This window comes from Chinchilla lanigera, unplaced genomic scaffold (genome assembly GCF_000276665.1).
Source record: "Chinchilla lanigera isolate Chin_1 unplaced genomic scaffold, ChiLan1.0 scaffold00054, whole genome shotgun sequence".
Lineage (NCBI taxonomy): Eukaryota > Metazoa > Chordata > Mammalia > Rodentia > Chinchillidae > Chinchilla > Chinchilla lanigera.
In genome coordinates this window covers 7,466,585-7,489,940 of record NW_004955455.1, presented here as the reverse complement: position 1 = coordinate 7,489,940, position 23,356 = coordinate 7,466,585, and the positions used below count along the sequence as shown (strand labels likewise).

Below are 23,356 nucleotides of genomic sequence, written 5' to 3'. Positions count from 1 at the left end.
TCCTGGAGAAGCTCATCTGTCTGGCTGTGGGCCTCACCTACCACCTTCCTACCTGGGTCACTTTCCTACTTAGGCCTATCCTCTGCTCTCCTCTACATCTGGGACTCTAGTCCTAGTCTCTCTTTTGAGTTCTGGTTCCCTATAGCCAACCAAACATTTACCCTTACATGTCTCTGGGCAAGAACACCAGTCATTCACATGGCTAATGCTCCCCTGATACTTAAACCAAAGAAATCACAAGAAAACTACAGACCAGTTTTCCTTATGACAAAAAAACTCAACCAAAGATGAGCAAACCAAATTCATTCAAAAAACACTGTATACCAGAACCAGCTGTCCAAGGAATATAAGATTGATTTATGAAAATTAATGTATGTAAATAGAAGAAGGAACAAAAGTCAGAACAAGCACTCCACAAAATCCATGCCTCTGCAGCTGGTAGCATTTGACACATGACACTGAGGGAACATTTTCAGTGGTATACATGTTGACTCCATATTCTTGGGTCTCCCAGGAGGAAATACTCCATCTCTTTTTTGATGAAAGTCTGGGAAAGGCAGCGGCTTTGGTGCCCTTCAGACACCCTAGGCTTGAGCTGCTTCAGGCAAAGTACATGTGGCCAAGGATCAGGAGTGTGATCAGAATGGTCCCACTGGAACTGATCACCTTCTTCCAGTAGGGCTTTTCCAACATATCAGTCCTCTTTGTATCTTCCATATTCTCCTTGGTTGCCTTCATCACCCTGGATAGCTTCCCTTGAGCCAGGCCATCTGCACCTTCTGGTGTGTCACCTTGCTCCATCTTTTCCTTACTTACTTCCATCTTTATGGAAGCCTCTCCAGAGGCCAAAACCTTAGCATCTTCCAAAGTATCACTATGTTTCCTCTTCCCAGTTGCCTCTGTCTTCCCCTCAGTTGCTTTTATCTCTTTGGTGGCCTTTCCAGGGGTCACCTTGTACTTCACCTGTGGCTCCAGGCCAAAAAAGAGTTGAAAGGCTTCCCAGAAGTAGCTTTTGGAATCCCCGAACATAGCTAGAACAGAGGGAACAGGCAAAGGTAAGAAGGCATGTAGGCCATGATACAAGAGAGAGGTGTTTTTAGAGATTCACTTCTCAGAACTGAGTTCAGTGTGGAGTCCAACAGACACACTTATAGACATAGAATGCCTACAGTCATATTCAGAGACATGACTTAAAACAGAGGGCAGCATGTGGGACTTGTGATGTGTTGTAGGGATGCAGTGTGGCTGCAGGGTGCTCAGCTGTGCCCAGGTCCCCTTGATTGGGCACCCAAGTGCCATGGGAGCCCTGCTTCTTCAGGTACCCCACACTGTGCTGCAACGATGTCCTTTCCTGTCTCTGCAGGTCTAAGGCAGAAGTTGCTGCTCCTCTGAGTGCCCTGCTTCTAGTACTACTCTCTGGAGGGAGGAGGAAGCCCAGTAAGTTCTGGAAATAGCTACTGCTCTCTTTGGCAGTTTCTGAGTGTCTTTTCCAAGCAGCTGTCTGTCTCTGTGCTTGGCCCCATAGGACGCTTGGGAGCACTTTCTAGTGTTGTGTGGGGCGGGAGAGGCAGTTTAGGAATTACAGGAAAGCTACCATTCACTTTTATAGGTCAAACTAGTGGAAAGGCCTATGTGTAGAGCTTGAGTATTGCTCCATTGTTTGGGCTGCTGACACAGGCCTGTCCCTTGGGGCCTGTGCAGGCTCGGGTCAGCACCACGGTCAGCTCCAGCACACTAGCTTGGGCCCAGCCACTGCCTGGAACGTGACCTCTGAGCCATTCCTTGGATGGCAAGACAACCCTGTTTCATTCCGAGTGGACTTCCAGCATGTGCAATGTGATTTTTTTCTGTCTCATCTCATTGAACAACTTCCAAGTCAGTGTCTCCTATGCTCCTGTCCTTGTAGCTGAGGCTTGTAGAACCCATCAGCCCAATGGCATAACTGTCACCCAAATCAGCCAAAGCTGTATGACAGGCAGTTGGCTGGCTTGGGGCGGAGAGACCAGACTTTGGAATGAGATTGCCCGTGTTCAAATCCCAGCTCAACCACTGACTGGTTATCTGTGGGACAGAGATGAGTTACCTGACTGCTCAATACCTTAGTTTCCCCAGCTCTAAAATGGGATAGTAACTATACCTATCACATTTAATTTGAGCAGCACCTGGCACATTGTGGGCACTCGGGAGGCCAGTTTACATCTTGGTAGAGGAGAAGAGCCATCAGAGGGAGACTGCAGCCCCATAGCCTCCAGAAGCACAGGATCTTATGTTCATTCATTACCCCACAGAAGTCTACAGGGCCCTTCCCAAGCAGATGCCCGTCTCTTACAGGTGTCAGGAAAGACGCTCTGCCCTCTCTGGGCTCTGAACTCACCAGGCAGGAGTGGAAAGGGGAAAACCCTGTCTTCTCTGGGTTTTTGCCAGGCACTAGTCCGCCCTCCCCCAAACTCATAGCTTCTTCACTACTCTGTGCCCTAGACTCAGGACTAATCTCATTATTTCCTTTATCCCTGATTGCGTCAGGGGCTGCAAGAAGCTCAGGTCACCCCACCCCCTAGCTCCTGGAACACTCCTTTTCTGACCCTATTTGCTAAAACCCTTTCTCTGACCCTCTGGAGGCCCTAGGGGGTCAGCCTGTTCCAGGGAAACTGTCCTTTCTCACTTGGCCTGACACCTATTTCTCCCCCAGGTTGGCTTCTAGGGTGCCTTCCTTCCCTGCCCCTGTACCCCCATTGGAGTGGGCCATCTCCTACCCGCTTCCAAGGATCCTCTGGTTTTGAATCCCTGCGCTGCAGTCCACCCTCTTCCCTGAGCTGCATACCACCAGACTGTTTTGTGGTATGAAGCACAACATGGTCTGGGTGTGGCTAAACCCAAGGGCCAGTTCTTAGGCCGCGTCTTCATCCATCAGCATTTGCCTCAGTGGATCTGCCTTTTGAAATGCTGCTAGGATGCCAGTCACTTCTGATTTTCCATCCCCTTGCTGGCTTCTCCTCATCACCTGGTTACCCTCCAGTCAAGCCCAACTTCTCTTGTCTCCTTCCTACCCTCCAGCGATGACCCACCCAGTGCATCTGCTGCCCTCTCCCACATTCCTCCTGCAGCCCAGCCTGCTCACCACGACCTCCCAACTTCGACATGACCTAACCAGTCTCAGGAGGCACCTGAGGGAAAATGAAAGCCCAGGCTCTTGCCCTGAGACATTTCTGAGGGTGAGGATAATGGGGCAGAGGAGTGTTGGGGTATCAACACAGGCCACTGATCACCTAAGAGCATGCCACACAAGGTCACTCCCCAGGGCTGGATCTTCCTTCTCACCTGGTGTGGCTGCGAATCTGGGGAGTCTCCTCCATGTTCTGTCCCTGTCCAGATCTACCCTCTTCTCTTGGCTCTTTCGTAAGCTCCAGCAAAGCCCGTGGAGCTGTGACAGGGGAAGCATAGAGAGAGTAGGGGCATGTCACCATGGGGCCTTGCTGTGCAGCCATATAGTAACATGGCCCGCTGCTGGGACCAGAGCTTGATGGACTAAAAGAAATCTGGTTGTTAAATTAACAAAAGATAGAAGGAAGATGGTAGAAGGAATCATGGGAACCAGGACTCTGAGTTTCAGTTCTGGCTTAGGTACCATGTGGTCATGTGACCTTAGCAAGAGTGTCACAACCTGTATGGGCCTCAGTGTAAAACAAAGATTTGGAGACAATGAACTTGGGGCTCTTTCCTATTAGGAGGGCCCAGGAACCCAATATATACCCATCCTTTTCGGGGTGGGAGAAGTTGCCCATTACTCTGAGTTTACTTCTGGCAGTGTGGGGGTGTGTGTGTGTGTGGTGTGTGTGTGTGTGTGTGTGTGTGTGTGAGAGAGAGAGAGAGAGAGAGAGAGAAGCCCTGCCATCTGGATAAGCAGGACATGGGAGACCTGTGCTGTCATTCTAGAAGCCCTGCTGAAGAGGGACTGTACCTGGCCCTGGGGTCAGGCTCAATTCTTTAAGTTCAACAGGACATTTGCAGATGCCAAAGCAGGCATACTTCCCTTCCTTTCCAGGCTCAATTTTTATTTTTATTTTGGTACCAGGAATTGAACTCAGGACCTTGCACTTGCCAGGAAGGTGCTTGCGCTGCTGAGCTATGTCCCTGGCCCCCTAGGTTTTATTTTTGATTCCTAAAATCCTGTGTGACACTTTGGGAAGTAACCAAACTGAGCCAACTGTTGCTTTTTTGGAGGGAGGGTTAATGTGCATCTGAGTGAATATTTTCCACCAAATCTGAGTCTCTCCTGGAGTAGATAAACGTGAGTCTATCGCGTCAGCCTTGGTGCAGGCATAGGAGAAATCTCTGCCTTACGTGCTTTTGTGCTAACACACAGCAGGATGCTTATGAGCCTCATCAATTGAGCAGCTTTCCCAGCTGCCCAGGTGAAGGCCTGGTCCTACCTGGGACTACAGTTGTGCTGTGTTGATGACAGTGACTTGGCTTGAGCTTTAACTGCTTCCTGATGATACCATACGTGCACATTTTGCCTTCCCAAGAACACTACCAGCCTCCTATGGATGAGGTTGCTACGTGTGCTCGACGGTTTGGGTTCCAGTGCTGTAGGGCATCTACAGGCTTCTGAGCATGGATGAGTTGGGTGCAGAGTTCCATTCCCCTGGGTGTGGTGAGCAGAGGCACCATGTCGGGAGGGCCCAGGCCTAAAGCTGGCATGTGGTCACTAATCCCAAAAGCTACTTTTTCTCTCAGCTCTATCCCCTGTGGGCAGTTATTGTTTCTTTTTCAGGGCACTAGTATGTAACTAGGCAGCTGGGAGATACTCAGAACATACTTAGCTGGTGGAGGAGCAGACACAAATACACAGTTGAGGTTAATAGAACAGCAGAAAAAATATTAACAATCTGAATGATGAGTACCCTTAGAAACCGGAAATTTAAAAGTCAGCCATCTCCAGCATCTCAGAGTGTGAGGAGCAGGGGAGTCTCCTGTGGTGTGTCACTGCTGCAAGGAGACTCTGCAGTGGGGTATGAGCAGCTGGCTTCTTATCCCATTTGTTCTAGTCCTCTCCCAATTGGGCTGTGCATGTGAGAGAAGTGTGAATCAAATGGAAAATAGCAGAAACAGTGGTCCAAGTGGAACTGGGGGACCCTGAGGTTTGCAGTCTTCTAAGCTTACCTGTCCTTGTGACTCAACTTTTGATAAAGGAATACTAGCTTTGTCCAGACTCCAGGCAAAAGTGTAAGAAAGGCTCTAGGTCTTATAGACTTATTACCTTCTGTGCAACTTCCTAAACTCCAGACCTCGTGATTGCTGGGTGGACACCCAGGACCCTCTCTCTCTCCTGTTGCTTTCTGGAGGGGCCAGGTTCCGGGCCTGCCAACGTGTAAATTAGGTGACGTGGTGGAGCCAACATGAGCTTTACAGCCATATGAGGGTCCCAGGCCTGCCTCTTGCTAGTTTTGTTTTCCTGAACAAGTTCCTTAACTTTCATGAGCTCAGATGTTTTAATAAATATCTAGAAGAGGTGACTGACGCCTCTCTCCTAGGATATAGGAAATGGTTTGTGAACATGCGGCTCCTGCCGTGGAGCCACCAGTGATCCTATTCCCTCCCATTTCCCAGTGGCTTCATTTCCTACTGCAGCGGGCAGTAGCTGTGACCACTCTAATTACTCTACTTCATACTGAGGTTAGTGAACTTACTCCTTTCATGGAAAATTTGCATTTTATAAGCTGAATTCTTAATCTAAATGAATACCTAACTGGCAGATCCTGAAGAACTTTTAGTGTTTTTTTTTACCTGCACTGGTAGGGATCAAACCCAAGGCCTCCCATACCGTAGGCAGAGATCTACCATTGTGCTATAACCCCATTCTCTAGTGTTGGTTTTTTAAGGCCAAGTTCTTTTTGTACTACTTGCTTATTTTTGACCCACTCCAGACTCCAGCCCTCCCACTTCCAAAGAGAATGCAGTAATCCAGTTACTTTTCCTGTATTTGCTACTCCCTGGGACCCTGGGATTGACCCCAGAGCATCCTAAAGGCAGCACTTACATGTTTATCTGGAATTGGGGCTCTGAAGAAGGAGATCCCCAGCATGCTGAGAAGACTGACCAGGAGGAGGGCCATGCTAAAATAGAAGTAGTGTATTCTGCATATGGGCATAGGGCACTTGCTGTCCTCACAGGTCCTGCGTATGAACATAAGCTCAGGCACCAGTCGACATAAGCCAATTATAATCCCAAAAATCAGCCCCCAGAAGGCACCCTGCAAAAGAAGGAACCCCAAGTCATTTGAGGGGAAGATGGGTAATGACATAAACCAGCTATCATCACTTTCCTGACTAGCTGGGTTCAAAAGTTAAACTAGTTGTAACAAGGTATTGATGTCTTATAGAAGATAAGGTGAGTAAGGACACAACAGACCCACAGCACTCTCTTAGGTCAATCAGAGAACTTAAGTAAAATTTAAACACTACTGTGAAACCATGGATAGGCATCTCACATTAAAGTGTCCAGTATGAGTGCTGCTACCCCCATTTCCCTAAGTGGTACCTCTCTGGTTGCCAGGCTAAACCCCAGGAGCCATCTCTTGCTCTTTTCTTCCCATCCTGCCCTACCACCAATCCCTCAGCAAACACTGTTGGCTATACCTCCAAAATATATCCAGAATCTAACTCCTTGCCATCATTGCTATGGCTACGACATGAACTCTTGCCTACCATTTTTTTCCCCACACAAGTGGGCTCCTCACTTTTTCTTCTGATTATACACTGGTCTCATAAAAGCCAGAATGGTCTCTCAAAGCTTGCACTAAAAAATTCCATACTACTTCCTGGACTCTCCATTGGCTTCTCAGCAACCACCAAGAGAATAAGACCTCAATGGCACACCACAGTTGACCTCATCCAGCTCTGCTACTTTCCCTTCAGTCATTCCACTGCAGCTATAAAGACCTTCTCCCTGCATCTAAATTGTGCCTGTTTTGCTCTTGTCTTGGGGGTTTTGCACTTACCCTTCTCTCTGCTTGGGTGTTTCCTGTAGATTTAGTGTTTCTGATTTATTCTTTGGGTTTCAGATTCAAGGTCACTTCCTTAAGAGAGATATTCCACCACCTTACCTAATGTCCTCATTTGTCTCCCACTCCCTGTAACTTGCAGCCTACCCTGCCAGCTCCATCATCTTTGTAAATCTTTTAAGCAGCACTTTATCAGTATCTGAAATCATTATTTTCCCATTGGGCATTGTCTGACTCCTTCAAGTAGCCTGTCTATTCCATGAAAGTAAGATTTTTGCTTGGAGGATGCATGTACAGCCTGAATTGGGAGTGAATGGATATGGGGGGTGGAATGGAGAGAAAGGCAAGCATTGTAGTGAAAGAGCTAAACCAAAATCCAGGCAGAGGTTCCACAGGAACAAATTCCTGAAGGAGAAGGGCAGAAGCCAGAGTATGGCATCCAAAACATGACAAGAGAGAGGGCGTGCAAAAGTGCACTAAGTTAAAGGGGGAGCATATAATATTCCTGAAATTAGGGTCTGGGGTAGTAAGACAGCCCCTGGTCAGATCTTGTCATTTCTCTTTGGTAATATACCAAATCACTCCCGCTACCTGCTTCTTTTCTTACTCATGCCCTTCCCAGGAGGGCAAACAGAAGGAGTTCTAGGGCCCAAAGTGACTCCCCTCAACATTCTTGCTGATCAATTGAGTACTGGTGAGCTGGTTGGAAAAAGAAGTATTGGCTGGTGGTCCAGTGGACTGAATACCCGAGGTGAGCGTGAGAGAAATCATCGATTAGGTGGAGCAGTAAATAGATATTTCTGGCAAAGCAAACAGTTCATACAAATGAAGGGAGGCCAGAGGATGCAGGGACAGTTCAGCAATCAGCGCTGCATGCTGTGTAGAGTGGGTGGGCTAGACCCAGGGGCTGTGCATGGACGGCAAGGCAGGGCCAGATCATAAGGGCCCTCCAGTGCTGTAGGAATTTGTGCAAAGCCCATACCTTTAGTGCTAGAAAATAAGAAGGTTTAAGATATGACACAAAAAGTAAAAAAAAAAAAAAAAAATCACAAAAGAGGACACATTCAGGCAAACATTATACTTTCAAAGTGTTATTAATGAAATGACCAAACCATTAGTGGGGGTCTTTACTTGGTCTTAAATGTGGCCCAAAGAAATGATTCAAATAATTATGTGTTCAATACAGAGTACGTGGAAGAAGCCCACTACTGTATTTCCCCCGGTGAGTGTGGGATCTCTGAGGATGACACATTCACGTACAGAGGCAACAGAAGAATATTTTCCTACAGCTAAATATGTGGGATGGAGACTCATTCAGAGTTTCTCATCACCACCTCCAGAAGTTTAAGGTGATCAGGCTTGCATGGCATGGCTGAAAGTGGGTTTCATTATAAAAGGAGAAAGACAACTGAGAGAGCTCCCTTTGCCCCCAAGAACTAAATCTGCCCAGGAAGACATGATATCTCAGAAATCAAATGATGTTTCTCTTGAGTACCAGAGAAACCCCTCCAGGGCAAGTCTTATAAAGATATCTGCAGTGTGAAGGCAACCCCTTATACCATTCCATGCCAACACCCACCTCCTCATTGACTCTCTTGGAAAACACAGCAAGTATGAAGAGGGCAGTAATGGGTGGCGTCAGGCAACTCCTTATCAGCAGCATATATTCAAATAATTTTTCACTGAAAGCTGTTTCTATAATAGGGATCCAAACAATGGTGGTAGCAAGTAAGGTTATAATAAAAAACCTATAAATTAAACCAAAAATCAGTGAAAATTTGATGAGCTTTCTCCCTGGAAGTAAAATAGCTAAAAAGTATAATCTGTTAATGTAATTATTTCTTTGTTTTGCAGTGCTAGCGATAAATCCCAGGGCCTTACCATACTAAGCAAGTGCTGTGCCAGTGAGCTACATCACTGGCCCTATTTCTCAGTTTAAATTCAGCTGCCCACTGCTAATTATGGGGCAAGAGAGACAGCAATGTGTGGCTGAAAACCCTTTAGCTTCTGAACAAATAACCAATGTCTGCCTGCTACTAGATAATGGATATATATATTTCTACTATCTTTAGAAAGTCTGTTTACCCAAATTTGGAAGGACAAGCTGTCTTAAATATATATAATACATGGCAAATATTAGTTACTTGAGGAGTAACCTGTTTTAAAAAAATTCCAGTAGAATACTATGGCTCATGATTTTAAAGATTTTAACAAGTTCTGAAACATACTTTATGTAACATAAATAAGTATGATTCATCCCAGGTTGTAAAAGAGGCTCAACATTAGAAAAATCAATCAATGGAACACACAAAATTAGACACTCAATGTCTGCTTCAAGCAGAAAAACCAAACCCCAGTTATCTCTCAACTTACACAACAAAGCATTTAACAAAATCAAACACCTTTTTCACAATGAGAAAGGAAAAAGCAATGCAGGGAGTAGAAGGAAACTATCTCAGCATGATCAAGGGCATTTATGAAAAGCTCCAAACCAACATCATAGTAAAGACTAAAAGATTGAAAGCTTTGCTTTTGAGATCTCCAAAAAGGAACTGGTAGAGGCTACAAATATCCATTACTTTTTAAAAGTAAATATTATTACTATTACTATTATTATTATTGCTACTATTACTACTACTATTACTACTACTACACACTGGGAATTGAACCCTGGGCCTTCATGCTGAGCTATAACCCAAGTCCCTTTTATTTTTTTATTTTGAGAAAATTTCACCAAGTTGCTAAGTTGCCCAGGCTGGGATCAAATATTTGGTCTTCTTGCATCAGTGTCTCAGAGTGCTGATATTATAAGCATGTACCATACTTGGCTAAATAAGAGATCTTAAATATAAATATAGATTGCTGTGTAAAATTACACTAGATGAAGAGTCAATCCAAAGACAAATAAATATTAATTATATTCAAAATAATTAATCATATATATTCAAAAATTATATACAATTTTTGAGAGGGTGAGTGTAAGCTAAAAAGGACTTAATCATAGTCAAAGAAGAGTAAAGGAAGTGAACTTGACTGCAGTAATGACAGAATAAATAGCTGACATTGCACCAACCTTCCTACCGGTGATGGTGATGAACTCTTGGTCACATGTAAAAACAGCCTGAAGACCCTGAAGAGTAACCAAAAGATGGCAGGAATGGGAGGTGATTGTAAGAAAGGAGCTGTGCTAGGTGAGATAGTTACACAGGTTTTCTTCCAAGGGACCCCTCATCTTCACAGTATGGGCTGGTAAGCAGTTAGGTGTATAGCTTCATTCTTACTGAGTTCAAGTGGGACTTGGGGATTCAGAGTGCTTGAAAATTTGAGGGAAAAATTTCAGAAAAGAGAGAGTCACAAAGCAAGGGGGTCCTTTTTTTTACTACTCTCTTAAAAAAAAAAAAAAAAAAGCAAAGGAGTCCAGATCTGCACATCAATGTCCCTTGAATCCTTGGCTTATCCCTGAACTGTGTATGTGTAGGAGAAATCTCTACAGTTTACCAACAAGCAACTGCTGGAAGGCAGAACAGGCTAAGGAAAGATTTCAGTTGCTACTTACAGCATGGGAGACAGAAAATAACTTGGAATCCTATCAAGTTATAGGGACTCTGTAACCTCAGGCTTTTAACGGAAATCACAGACAACCTGGGAAGGTATATATCCCAGGGCTAGGAATTTGCCCCAAAACTAATAGCAAGAAACAACCCAACCTAACAATACATAAAATAAGACCTCTAGAAATTTAAGGTGATCAGCTAGTAACTTGCCTGAATGTTAGGACAAAAACCAATACTCTGTACAAGTATTATCCAAAATATTTAATGTATATTAAATTTACTAAGCCTGTGAGGAAAAAGAAGATAGGACCCATAGTCAAGGGGAAAAAACACAATTTACCAGCCCTAGTGGCACATGCCTATAGTACCAGCATTCTGGTAGGCTCAGGTAGGAGGATCACAAATTTAAGTCCAGCCTCAGCAACTTAGTGACTTAGTAAAAACCTGTCTTAAGGGTTGGGTGGAGGGTTGGCTGGGAATTATAGCTCAGCAGGAAGGCCTTGTGTTCAGTTCTCAATACTGAAAAAGAAAGAGAAGAAAAAAGCAATCAATAGAAACTGACTCCAAATTGGCTCAGATATTAAAAATAGCAAAGCAGTTATTATAGCTATTATTAAAGGATAGAAGGGAATGAGAGTTACGAACAAACAGATGGGAGTTCATAGCTGGAAACTATAAATACTTTGAAAAGGAGCTCAGAAAAATATAAGCAGGACATACACACAACACACACTTATACACACTTATACATCCTAATGAAACTGTTGGAAAATCAAAGGATTAAATCTGGAAGATAATGGGGAAAAAGAGCAACAGTATATAAATTATGTCCCATTATTTCATCAGAAAGTAGAAGACAGAAAAGAATTAACAGAATCTTTAAGTGGTGAGAGAACCTATATCCAGGGAAAATATCCTTAAAAAACAGCTGAGATAAACATTTTCTGATAAACAAAAACTGAGGATCTGCTACCAGCAGACATACATAATAAAGGATGCTGAAGAAAGTTATTCAGGGTGAAAGGAGTACAGATAAAAACTTGAACCTAAAAGTATAAATATAAAACACAATGCATCTTTCTTTATTTAAAAGGCAACTGACTGCTTAAAGCAAAAATAAAATCACTAGCATGTATTATAGGGATTTTATAGATGTAAAATATGTGAAAACAATAACAATATGGAAGAGAAAAATATTTTATACTGATACAAGATCCATCGTGTGGTATAGCATTAATGCTACATACACTGTGATAGGTTAAGAATGAGTATTGTAATCCCCAGACCAACCAATAAAATTAAAATCAGGATTGTTAAAAACTATTGTAGCCATATTACTGATGTTATTAAATGCAAACAGATTAAATACTAAAAAGATAGAGATTGCCAGACTAGATAAAAAAAATCAAGATCAGCAATACATGCTCCAGAAGAGAATTTAAGCTTATCTACAGGTGAAAGTAGCTACATTAATAATGAAGTAAACCTCAAGACAAGGGTTACTAGCAGATATAAAAAGGGCTATTTCATAATAATTAAATTCCTTAGGAAGCCATAATAACCATACATGTGTAAGCTCCTAATATCAAAACTTCAAAATATAAGAAGAGGGGAGGGAACAGACAATGAACAATCATAACTAAAGTGGTTTTTTTCTTTCTTTTGGTACAGGAGATTGATTGCAGAGCCTTTACACTGAGCTTTAAACTTGGCCCCCCATTCCTTTAAATTTTTTTGAGGCAGAGATTTTTGTCTCTGTTTCTTTTCTATTTTGTATTGTGAGATACTGCCTCAGCTTCCCACAATGCTGGGATTACAGGTGTGTACTACCATGCCTGGCTATGATTGAACAGTTTAATACACATTTCTCCATACAGAAGATACTGAATGTTGTGTATGCATATGACTAGATGAACTAGACAAAATTCAGTAAAAATACAAAGTATCACTGCATTTCAAAAGACTGAAATCCCACAGATTTATTGGATCACTGTGGGTATAAACTAGAAATCAATAGCAGTAAGATATTCAGGAAAGCTCCAGATACTTGGAAACTGAATAGCACACTTCTAAATAATCCATAAATCAAAGAAAAAATTCATAGGCAAATCAGAAAATATTTTGAATTGAATGAAAATGAAAATACAACATATTGAAATTTGTGGGACTCAGCCAAAGCAGGATTTAGAGGGAGATATCTAAGTGGTTATAACAACAGACAAAAGTACAGTAAAAAATTATCAATTTAAACTGATGATCTAAATTTCCATTTTAGGAAGGTAGAAAAGGGAAGATTAGGTTAAATTCAAAGTAATTAGGAAAAAAGAAATAATAAAGAAAATAGACCACCTGGGCATGGTGGCGTAAGCCTGTAATCTCAGCTACTCAACAGGCTTAGGAAGGAGGATTGCAATTTCAAGGTCAGCCTAGGGAATTTAACAAGACTCTGTCTCACAGTAATAATAATAATAATAAAGTAAGTCAGGAAGGAAGGAAGGAAAGGGTGGGATGTAGCTCAGGGATAGAGCACATGCCTAGTGAGGATGAGGCTGTGCATTCAGTCTCCAATAGAGATCTCACCACAGAGGAACCAACAAATCCAAATATTGGTTCTAGGGAAAGATTATAAAACTGATAAGTCTGTAGGAAAGTTTGGGCAACAGGACAAAACCAAGCCAAACTCACAAACTACTAATCTCAAGAATAAAAGATGGATAATTATTAGATCCTGCAGATATTAAAAGGATAGTAAGGAAAAATTATGACCAATTAGCAGTAAGTAACTCAGACGAAATGGACAAATACTTTGAAAAATCCAATTTAACAAAACTAATGCAGGGTAAAGAAAGTCTTGAGAGCTACACATCTATTAAAACTGACTTCATAAAGAAAACTTCTTATGAAGAAAAATCCTTATCTAGTTTCATTAGTAAGTTATGTTAAGTGTTTAATACAAAGTAATACAAATCACAGTTATACAAAAATTACTTGTTTTCTTTTAGAAAACAGAAAAAATAGTTCCCAAATCATCTTATGAGGGCAGAATAACCACCAAACCAAATTGCATCTAAGACATAAGAAAATCATAGACCAATATCCTTCCTATGCATAGATAGAAAAATCCTTGACAAAATATTAGCAAGTCAAACCCTGTGATATATAAAAAATGCAATATGACAAAACATGGTTTACCCTAGGTTTGCAAGGGTGGTTTAACCCTCAAAATCCAATAGCTGCAATTCTTTGCATTAACAGGATAAAAGAGAAAAAAAAAAACCCATACAATAATTTCAATAGCTGCAGAAAAGCACTGGATATAATTCAACTAGAAAATTCAACTCTAGAAAATTCAACTCTACTCTTCTGAAGATTTTAATTTAGCCCTTTGGCCTCCCACAATGTACAACAGTGGAATTAAATAGATGTTTTGTGGGGGAAATTTGTGCACGTTTGAGAGCTCTCAGGTTGGCACTTCATCTCCACAGGCTCCTGCAAGTGGTATAGGTTTCTCTGTCTCCTAAAAAATGGCATCTGTCTGGAATTTTAATCTAGCTCTTGTTGCTTGGAAGTGTCCTAGGAACAGAGGGGAATTTCCTCCACATGGTAACGAGCATAAAAATCCTGCAGCTAATGTCATACTTGATGGTGAAAGATTGAACCCTCCATCCCTAAGATTGGGAAGGATGCAAGGGTCCACTTTTACCACTTCTATTAAATGCTGAACTCAGGATTATATACAGAGCAATGAAGTAAGAAAACAAAAATAAAAATCAGAAAGAAGAAGCCCATCTTTATTCATGAAGTTGCCATTGTGTACGTAGAAAATCCCAAGGAATCTACACAATGTGTACTAGCAGCAGTTAAGTGAATTTAGTAAGATTCATAAGATACAATGTCAATTTAAAAAACTGTATTTTTTTGTACTAGTAGCAAACAACTGAGAATTGATATTAAAAACAATTCTGTTAAAAGTAGCATCAAAACCACAAGTTATTTAGGAATAAGCCTAATGAAAGATGTGCAAGATCTCCACACAGAAAACAAAAAAGCAGAGAGAAATTAGAGAAGATTATCATTACATGGCAGAAGGGCAAGGTGGCCTAACGCTGCTTAATCCCACTCGTGGGGGAAGAGTCCTCAATTCCTAATCACCCCTTCAAGGCCTGTTTTTTTTAAAATTTATATTAGTTCTCACTATGTTGCCCAATTGAGCTTAAGTATGATTCTTCCCATCTCAGCCCCCTGGTGTGTTTAATCCACTTATATTTCCTGAATTTACTGATATATTTGGATATGTGAAACTATTTAACTCACCTGCTTTATATTATTTTCATCTTTTTTAGATGTCTCATGGGATATTCATATATTTTTATCAGTTATTTTGTATTTTCCTCCTACTAACTTGTTACTTAAACATTCTTGAATCATTCTCTTACTGGCCAGTTTAGAGATTAAGTGCATTCTTGATATATTCTGGGGGCAAGTTTTACTTTTGCCTCATTTCTAATAATTCTAGAATCTCAGAATATTTAAGTTTGATTTAGTTTCTCATTTTCTCTGCTCTTATTGTCATATATTTTATATGTTATAAATCCACAGACAGTTTTTCTTATTGATGTTTTAAACAGTCAATGTTCATTTATATTTACACATATCTCCTCTTTCTCATGTTTGACATTCTTCTCTAAAGTTCAGTGCTGCCTGGGTTATTTTCTTTAAGCCTGAAGAACTTTCTTTAGTATTTTTTACAGTGCAAACCTAACGTAGTACATTCTTTCAGCCCTTGTAATTATCTAAGAACATATTTATTTCATCTTCACTTTAGAGAATATTTTTGATGCATACTGAATTCTAGTTTGATAACTTTTTCCTCCACCATTTGAATATGTGGTGTGCTGGCTGCCATAGTTTATATTGAAGATTCTACCAGTCTATGTTGCTTTCTTAAAGGTGATGTTACTTATTTACCTCTGGCTGTTTTAAATATTTTCTCATTACCTTCAATTTTCAGCAGTTTCACTAAAATGTAGTCTACGTATGGTTTCCTATGTGTTTATCTTGCTTTAATTTGTGGGATTTCTTGACTCTAAACAGTTACCATCAATCGTGATAAGATCTTGGTTATTATTTTTTCAAAATTATTTCTATTCAACTTGTTCCCTCTATCTCTGTGATTTCACTTACACATATTATAACTTTGTGTTTCATGTGTCTCTTAATTGTTTTGTGTATTTCAGTCTGATATTATTGATTGATTAGTTTTCAATTCAATAATTGTGTCTTCTGTCATATACAAATCAATGTTAATTCATCTACTGAGGTTTTAATTTTACACATTTATTTTTCAGTTCTAGAAGACATATTTTAAATCCTTTTTATAAATTCTAATCCTCTGGTAAAATTCTCAATATTTTTATCTATTTTATATATCTCTCTATTTTACTGTCTATGTTATCCATGGATATTTTAAAGTTCTGGTTTGCTAACATCATCCATGGGTCTACTTTTCTTTCTTTCTTTCTTTCTTTCTTTCTTTCTTTCTTTCTTTCTTTCTTTCTTTCTTTCTTTCTTTCTTTTTCTTTCTCTACCATCTATCTATCTATCTATCTATCTGTCATGGTGAGAGAGGACATTCCGATTCCTCTCTAGCTCCTTCATTAAGTATGATGTAGGCTTTTTAGCACAATATAGATAGGCTTCTTTTACATTGAAAAGCACTTCTTTTGCCAAATATCATTTCATTACCTGTAATAGGTACATATAATTTTCCTTTTTTTGATCTGTTAATATGGTGAGTTACATTACTACATTTTCTAATACTGAAGAGTCCTGCTATTTGCAGAAAAAGCACAGTTGGTAATAGTATATCATTCTTTTAATGTGTTGTTGGATTTGTGCCTAACATTTTATTTATTTTGTATTGGTATTTATTTATTTATTTATTTATTTGTTTTGGCCTTTTTAGACAGGGTCTCACTATGTGGTTCAGGCTGGCCTTGAGCTCACTTTGTAGCCCAGTCTGGTCTCAAACTTGCAACAGTTCTCCTGTCTCAGCCTCCTGAGTGCTGGGATTACAGGCATGTGCCACCACGCCCTTGTATTGGTATTTAGAAATCAGATTAGTCTTTCGTTTTATTATTTTTCTGTGTTATATTTGTTATGTTTTGGCATCAATGGCTTAAGCTCCCTAAAATGAATATGTTTTCTTTTCCCCCCTATATTCTCTAACAACTTAAAACTGAAATCAGTTTCTTAAAATTTCTCAGAAAAATGCATTTTCAACCACGGAATGGTAATACATAAAGGCAAATTCAGACACCTTCAGGGATGAGACAGGCAGATAAAATAGATAACAGATATGCATCCTGATGTGAGAAAAAGGCAGTGTGTTTCAGATTGAGCAGGGTGTGCCCACCTGTAATTCCAGAACCTTGGGAGGCTGGGGAGGAAGATCATAAATTCAAGCCCAGCTAGACAACTTAGTGACTTAAAGAGATACTGTCTCAAAAACAGCTCGTGGTTGGGGTGTGTGTGTTGGGAATGTAGTTCAATGTGAAGGCCCTGGGTTCAATTCCCAGTACTGGGGGAAGCAAAAGGTATTTTTTAGCTACAGTGTAGGTCATGTTAGAGGTGCATGGCTGAATGTGGCTGGTGGGTGGTCAGTGTGAAACTTTATGGAACAAACCCTTTGAAGACACAGACCTACTGGATATTGTGTGGCACCACGGTTAATTTCATGGCCCTGAAGTAGAGAAGTTTGAGTCTCTTCCTCTGAGCTACTATTTTTCCATTTGCAAAATGAGAATACCAACTGTAAAACTTACATTTAACAGTTACCATGAGGACTAAATGAGATGAGATAGTTTATGTAAATTTCCCCCAAAGAACTATTTGGGGGGGATACAATAAACTACGCTCATTTATATCATTGTGATTACTTTCTTTTTTTTAATTTTAACAAGTGAAAACCATTTTCTCTGTGACTATCAAAGCAATACATCTTCATTGCAAAATTGCAGCAATAAAAACCCAACCAAACAAACCCCCCCAAACCAATAAGACTATATAAAAAAAAAATAAGTCTACATTCAGTGCAACAGCCTCATTTTTTTCACATAATAACATACTGGGGTGATAGTATTAACTAATGTCATTGACAGCATTAACTAACACGATTAGAGGAATACTTCACCTTGCTGTTATCATGAGTTCATTTTCAGAGGCCTTAGGTCGCATCCAGGCATAGATGTTCATGGTGAACAGGGCACTGATACTGTTGAAAGCAGAAGTCAGGGAGGAAATGATGGCAGCACATACTGTAGACAACATCATGCCCTGTAGGCCTGGAGGAGAAAGAATATGTGTTGGATTTCCAGCTCCTTGACCATGCCAGATGACACAGGCCTCGGAAAGAACTTTTCCAAATACTAAATTTCCTCCTCTAAAACATTCAAATTTTACGTGGAGTAGAACTCCACCTATGGCATTACATCTTTTCTTGCTTTGTAACAAGACTTAATAGATTCCTGCTGTTTTTTCATATAATAATAGGAGCTAATATCTCCTGTGTGGTTAGTCTGTACCAGAACATCTCTTTATACAGACTCTGTACCATCTTAAGTACAGTCCTGTGAGATGGATCCTACTGGTTCCCCTCTTTTACATGTGAAGAGTAAGAGCTTCAGAGAAGGTTCAGACCAGATAAGAGTGATGTGCTTCCCAGCGCCTCAGTGTCCTCATCTGTAGAGGGGGCATGTAGTACCTGCCCCATTCAGCTGCTGTTAATACGAAGGTACATTTAAGTAGACAAGTTGGCACAATGCCCAGTATAGAGCAAGAACTCAGCAAATGCTAGCTATAAACAATAATCTGGTATTACTACTCAGAAGGCCATGTGGAAGGGATGTTAACTACTTTGAAGATTTCTATGTGCTGCAGGGAAAGCCTGAGGGAGGATAACCAGAGTCTAAACTGGAAGCCTGCTATGGCAATGCCTCAAATATCCTTAGCGTGCCAGTGGGAGCAGGCAGACATAGACGAAGGTCCTTAGATTTGCCTTCCCTCAACTGCCAACTCTTACTTTCATCCTTGGTTGTTTGTAGCTGTGGCATTTTTGGAGGCTTGGGTGAGGAGTCTAGATAACTCACTTTTTGAACTGTGGGATGGTTAGTTTTCACTCAATCTGATTCCATCTATAGTGTATGTTATGGAAATGCCTCAACTTTCCCAACCTATTGTCCTCCAGAACTAACACAGAATTAAAAAAAAAATATTCTTGTGGCCATTTTAGTGGGGTTTGGGGAGAAAGATGTGATAAATGTGTGAAGTCGTTATTGTCTCAAAAGGTCACTTGATTGTTGGGTAATTGCTCATCTCCTTGGCTATCCCACTGTAGGGTGAACTCTTTGAAGGACTAGTTTCACTCATCTTTGTGTTTTCATGGCTTAGAAGAATGCCTTACATGGTGTAGACACTATTTTTTGAGTGAATGCACAAAGGAACCAGCTCATCAGGTGACATAAATAATGTAAAAGATGTATGCAAATTGTGCCTCCAAGGAGATATGTACAAGGAACAGAGAGAGAGGAGGACCTGATCCTTTTTCTTGGGAGGGAGGTACCGGGAAGAGAACTCAGGATCTTTTGCTTGCCAGGCAGGCACTGTGTCACTGAGCTATATCTCCAGCCCCCAGATCTGATCCTTTTGTCAGGGCAAGCAAGGCTGCCCTGCCTGGTGCAAATGTCCCTTAGCAGCCTGTATTTCCATTCAGAATGATGGGCTAGCTGGTAAAGATGTCACTCTCAGAACCCTGCTCCTAACTGGTGACTTATAGCCCTACGGTCCAGGCTCCAGTGAGGGGGAGTCTACGGCCCACAGCAGCAGGGCCTGTTTCTTACCAGTAGGTAGCAATGATACCACCAGCTTTGGATAAGCGATAGGGCTACAACTGCGTTGGGCCCCACAGTACTTTTGACATTCTGAAGGTACAACACATGCCACTTGGTCTGCAAAAAGAAGTAATAGTCACATCAACACATTGGCCTGAAAGCTCTAACATATGAGCCTGGGATAAGGGAAGCAAGTTGGGAATTATATATTCACATGTAAATGTTAGATTTTTAGTTCACTGGTGGCTGTTTCAATTCATGATCCTGACATTCTCAGGAGCTGGGGCTGGAGGAAAGGGTTAGAACTTAGGCTCTTAGCAGTGGAATGAATTGGTACTTCTACCAACTTGTTGGGTCACCCAAGACAGGTCATGGGCCCTCAATAAGCCTTCTAATGATACTAGCTGGGTGTTAGGAAAGCCAGAAGATTATTTGTTTCATACTAACATGTGAGCAGCTCATAACCTTATTACTCCCTTGGACCTGATAGAGTTACTATGCTAGTTCTTGGCAGAGGGGCCCAATTTCCAACTCACAGGGAACTACCAGCCATGAGACCTGACAAAGCACTGCTTAACAGCTGAAGAGTAAATTGGGGAATGTCGAAACTAGTCTCAGATAAAACTGGAAAGAAATTAGGAAAAAAATGGAGGCACGCCTCAGGAGCAAACTGAAGGAGGGATTGGTGTTAGAGATGTCCATTGCACATATTTCTTAGCACTGAAAAGCATTCTAGATTCTATTTGCCTTTGTCAAAAGCACTGTGGCGAGAGACTCTCCCAGAAGCACCTGCTCTGCCCCTGGGGCTACACTTATCAGAGTAAAGCGCTGCATCAAAGTTAATGAATAAACAGATTTGTTACCCTGAGAGACAGAACAACCTAATAAGGCTGAGCTAGTAAAGCTAGCCAGTTGAAATGGCGATGAGATACAACTATGGAATTATGATAACTCATTAGGGAAAACACAAAATGCTTTAATAGTATTTAATGTGGGCCTTGTTCTGAATCAGGCTCACTTTGGTGGGTGCCTGGAGCTCCCTCCAGTGTGCCTGGGGCTGTGAGAATATGTGACAATATCTGTTATATCCTCTTGCAGTGCTTGGCACACAGGGCATGCCTAGTATGATATTGGTGATATGATGGGAGCAATTCAATATTCTAGCAGACTCTGTCCTAAAGTCATGGCTGAGCTCCTGATAGACAGAAGGAAGCTCTGACACCTGAGAGAAGGCACTGATCTGGTTCTTTCCTGTCTGAACTTATCACCCTGGTACAGTATTTCTGACATGTTATATATATCAACAGTTTCTGCTAGACTTCTGCTAAAAAGCATTCTGGGGCACCCCAGTGACCAGTATACTATGGGAGACCCGATAACCCCAAATACTCTCTATTTCTCTAAAAGAGGAGTAGCTGATTGGAGTGAACCCATTAGAATCAAGAATTTACCTGGGTAAAAAATGCGGCTGATCATTCCTGGCATCACCATGAGGAACATGGGCAACAGCTTCAGGTACCCATACAGAATGAAGCCAACATGCATGTGGGGTTTGCTCTTCCCCGCCAGGCCCCGCTGGACAGAAACCTGCCAAGAAAACACAGATGAGGGAAGTGAATGATGGCTCTACCAGGGTGTGTAAAGTCTGAGCCATTTCAGCACAGATAGGACAACTGTGACCTGCAGCAGCAGTAGGCTGTGCCCTCTAGTGAGTGTTTACTAAGCTGCTCACCAACTGCTCACTTGTCCAGATAACTCTGGGCCTTTCAGAGCCAGGGAGAGACACATGTGACCAATGAACACGTTATGTGCAGTACATAGCTGCCAGAGGGGACAGGGTGCATATGACTTTGGCCTCATTGCTAGAGCTGTGCACCAATCATGGCAATGCTAGGCATTTAAGCTGTCCTCTGGCAAGGAGAAAATTCCCTCCTGAAGGCCATAGCTTGCTTCTGTCAGAAAGACTGAAGAAGCCTTTGTGACATCAAAGTAAAGATGGGCTCCTGGCAATAATGAGTGTTTAGAGCAGGGACCAACTTCATTTATCTATATTGAACAAACTAAGATAGCCCTTTAAAATGCAAGCTTTCCTGGGAGATGTTTCAGCACTCATTTCATGGTGTCAGTGCTGTTAGAGGCAGCATACTGTTAGGTTGAAGGGAATGGTATAGCAAGCAAGTGGAGAAGCACTTAGGAGAAAGAAGCAAACAACAATGACAACAACAATGACAACAACAATGACAACAACAATGAGAGCAACAGCAACAACACCCAACCAAACAAAAAATGTTCAGAGCATCAAAATGATGCACTAAAAATTATGCTCTTAAAGAACATACAAATAAAGAAATGCCCAAAGTGACTGAAAGGCATAGGATACTAAGGCGTACTATCTGCATTGTGATTTTATGCTTACAAAACAGCCCATAGGAATAAACAACATGATAATAGTGGTTAATCCTATGGTGAGAGGATTAGTAGGTAGGATTTTCATTTTCTTCTTTACTTTCCAAGTGCATTCTTTTAATAACGGGAGAAAAACCCAAACGGATCCTGACCCATAAAAGGTATTGATTCTTGGAAAATCTACTGGCCACCTGCTGCTACTCCTTTCATGGAGAGCGGTTGCTCCTGAGTAAGTGGTGGGCACACATGTTTCTGTTCCTGGCCTTAACTTAAACCTGGGCATAGAAAAGTGGCATCTTATAGAGGGGATGAGGTAGCATGGCTAGGGGCAGAAATATGACCTTTACACTGAGGAAAATGTGACAATAAGGGCATTAAATCATTCTGTGTAGAAATCCTAAACACTTTAGCATGTTGTCATACATTATAAAGTGGGGGAAGGAAAGGATTACTGTTTATAAGTGGTGGTGTCCAAACAATTTTTCATCAGTTTATTAGCTTCTTTTGTAGTTAAAAATGTTTCTTAGGGTTGGGGATGTAGCTCAATGGAGGGGCCCTTGTCTAGCATATTTAAAGCCCTATGTTTTATCTCCAGCACTGCTAAACAAATGTTATGGCTTTTACCTAGATGTCCCCCCTTCCCCTGATGGCAACCCATTTTGAGGTTCCCACCTGTCTCTTTCAGGAGCTGTCTCTCGCTCAATAAAATTTCCTACTCTTAAAAATACATGCATGCCCCACCAAAGCCTCATGTGCTCATAGGTGGGGCCTTTCAGAGCTGGCTGGATCTAGGGTGTGTGATACTGGGATTAAATGTGTATGGTACTAAATTAGTCCCCCGGTGGATAATGGGAAGGCCTACCTTGGATGTGGGTGGATGGTACCATCAAAAGTCTTATAGCCTGGATGGGGTAAAAGGGAAAGGGAGGCTTGCTTCCTTCTCCCCTTCTGACTGCCATTCCATGAACTGTTTCTCCTCTGTGATGCCCCTCTGCCATGCTGTCCTGCCTTGGAGCCAGCCAGCTAAGGACTAAAACCCCTACAAACTGTGAGCCAAAATAAACCTTTCCTCCTTTAATTTGTGGGTGTCAGGTATTTTGTCTAAGACAACAAACAAAAACCCCAACACCCCGCCAATTAAAAAAAAACACATTTTTTTCTTAAACCATTTCATTTACAAGTTAGAAAGTTACATATTCTACTTCTATACTTTTTAATGATTACCCTCTAAAATTTTAATATGGATACAACTTAAAGTCCAAGGTAAATCAATAGTCTTTCTCTTATTCTGAACAATTTAAAGTCCAGAGACAGATGTAACTCTACACTGTGGTGTCACATTTGTTTGGTTTTTACTTCCCATTTTAGTAACTACTGCTGTTTTTCATCCAGTGCTGTAGATTTACTCATGTACCTGTCAATGTCTTTGATAACTGTTCCTTCTTGTTCTTAAGGACCTCCATTTTCTGTATTACATTCCTCAGTCTTTTTTTTTTTTTTTTTTT

The 23,356-nt window shown here is 41.3% G+C and overlaps 1 protein-coding gene across 2 annotated transcripts in view; it reads right to left on the bottom strand.

The window, feature by feature from the left end:
* Positions 1-286: 286 nt before the first annotated feature.
* The window catches only part of LOC102025978 (sodium/glucose cotransporter 1-like), a 62,491-nt gene continuing 39,421 nt past the window's right edge, over positions 287-23,356 (bottom strand). For both annotated transcript variants that reach the window (XM_005396369.1, XM_005396370.1), the window contains exons 9-15: positions 20,897-21,032; positions 19,455-19,562; positions 17,750-17,900; positions 8,583-8,751; positions 6,041-6,253; positions 3,319-3,421; positions 287-1,031 (exon numbers count right to left, since the gene is read on the bottom strand). In XM_005396369.1, the coding sequence (XP_005396426.1) occupies positions 601-1,031; positions 3,319-3,421; positions 6,041-6,253; positions 8,583-8,751; positions 17,750-17,900; positions 19,455-19,562; positions 20,897-21,032 (1,311 nt within the window). In that variant the 3' untranslated portion in view covers positions 287-600. The remainder of the gene's footprint in view (positions 1,032-3,318; positions 3,422-6,040; positions 6,254-8,582; positions 8,752-17,749; positions 17,901-19,454; positions 19,563-20,896; positions 21,033-23,356) is intronic.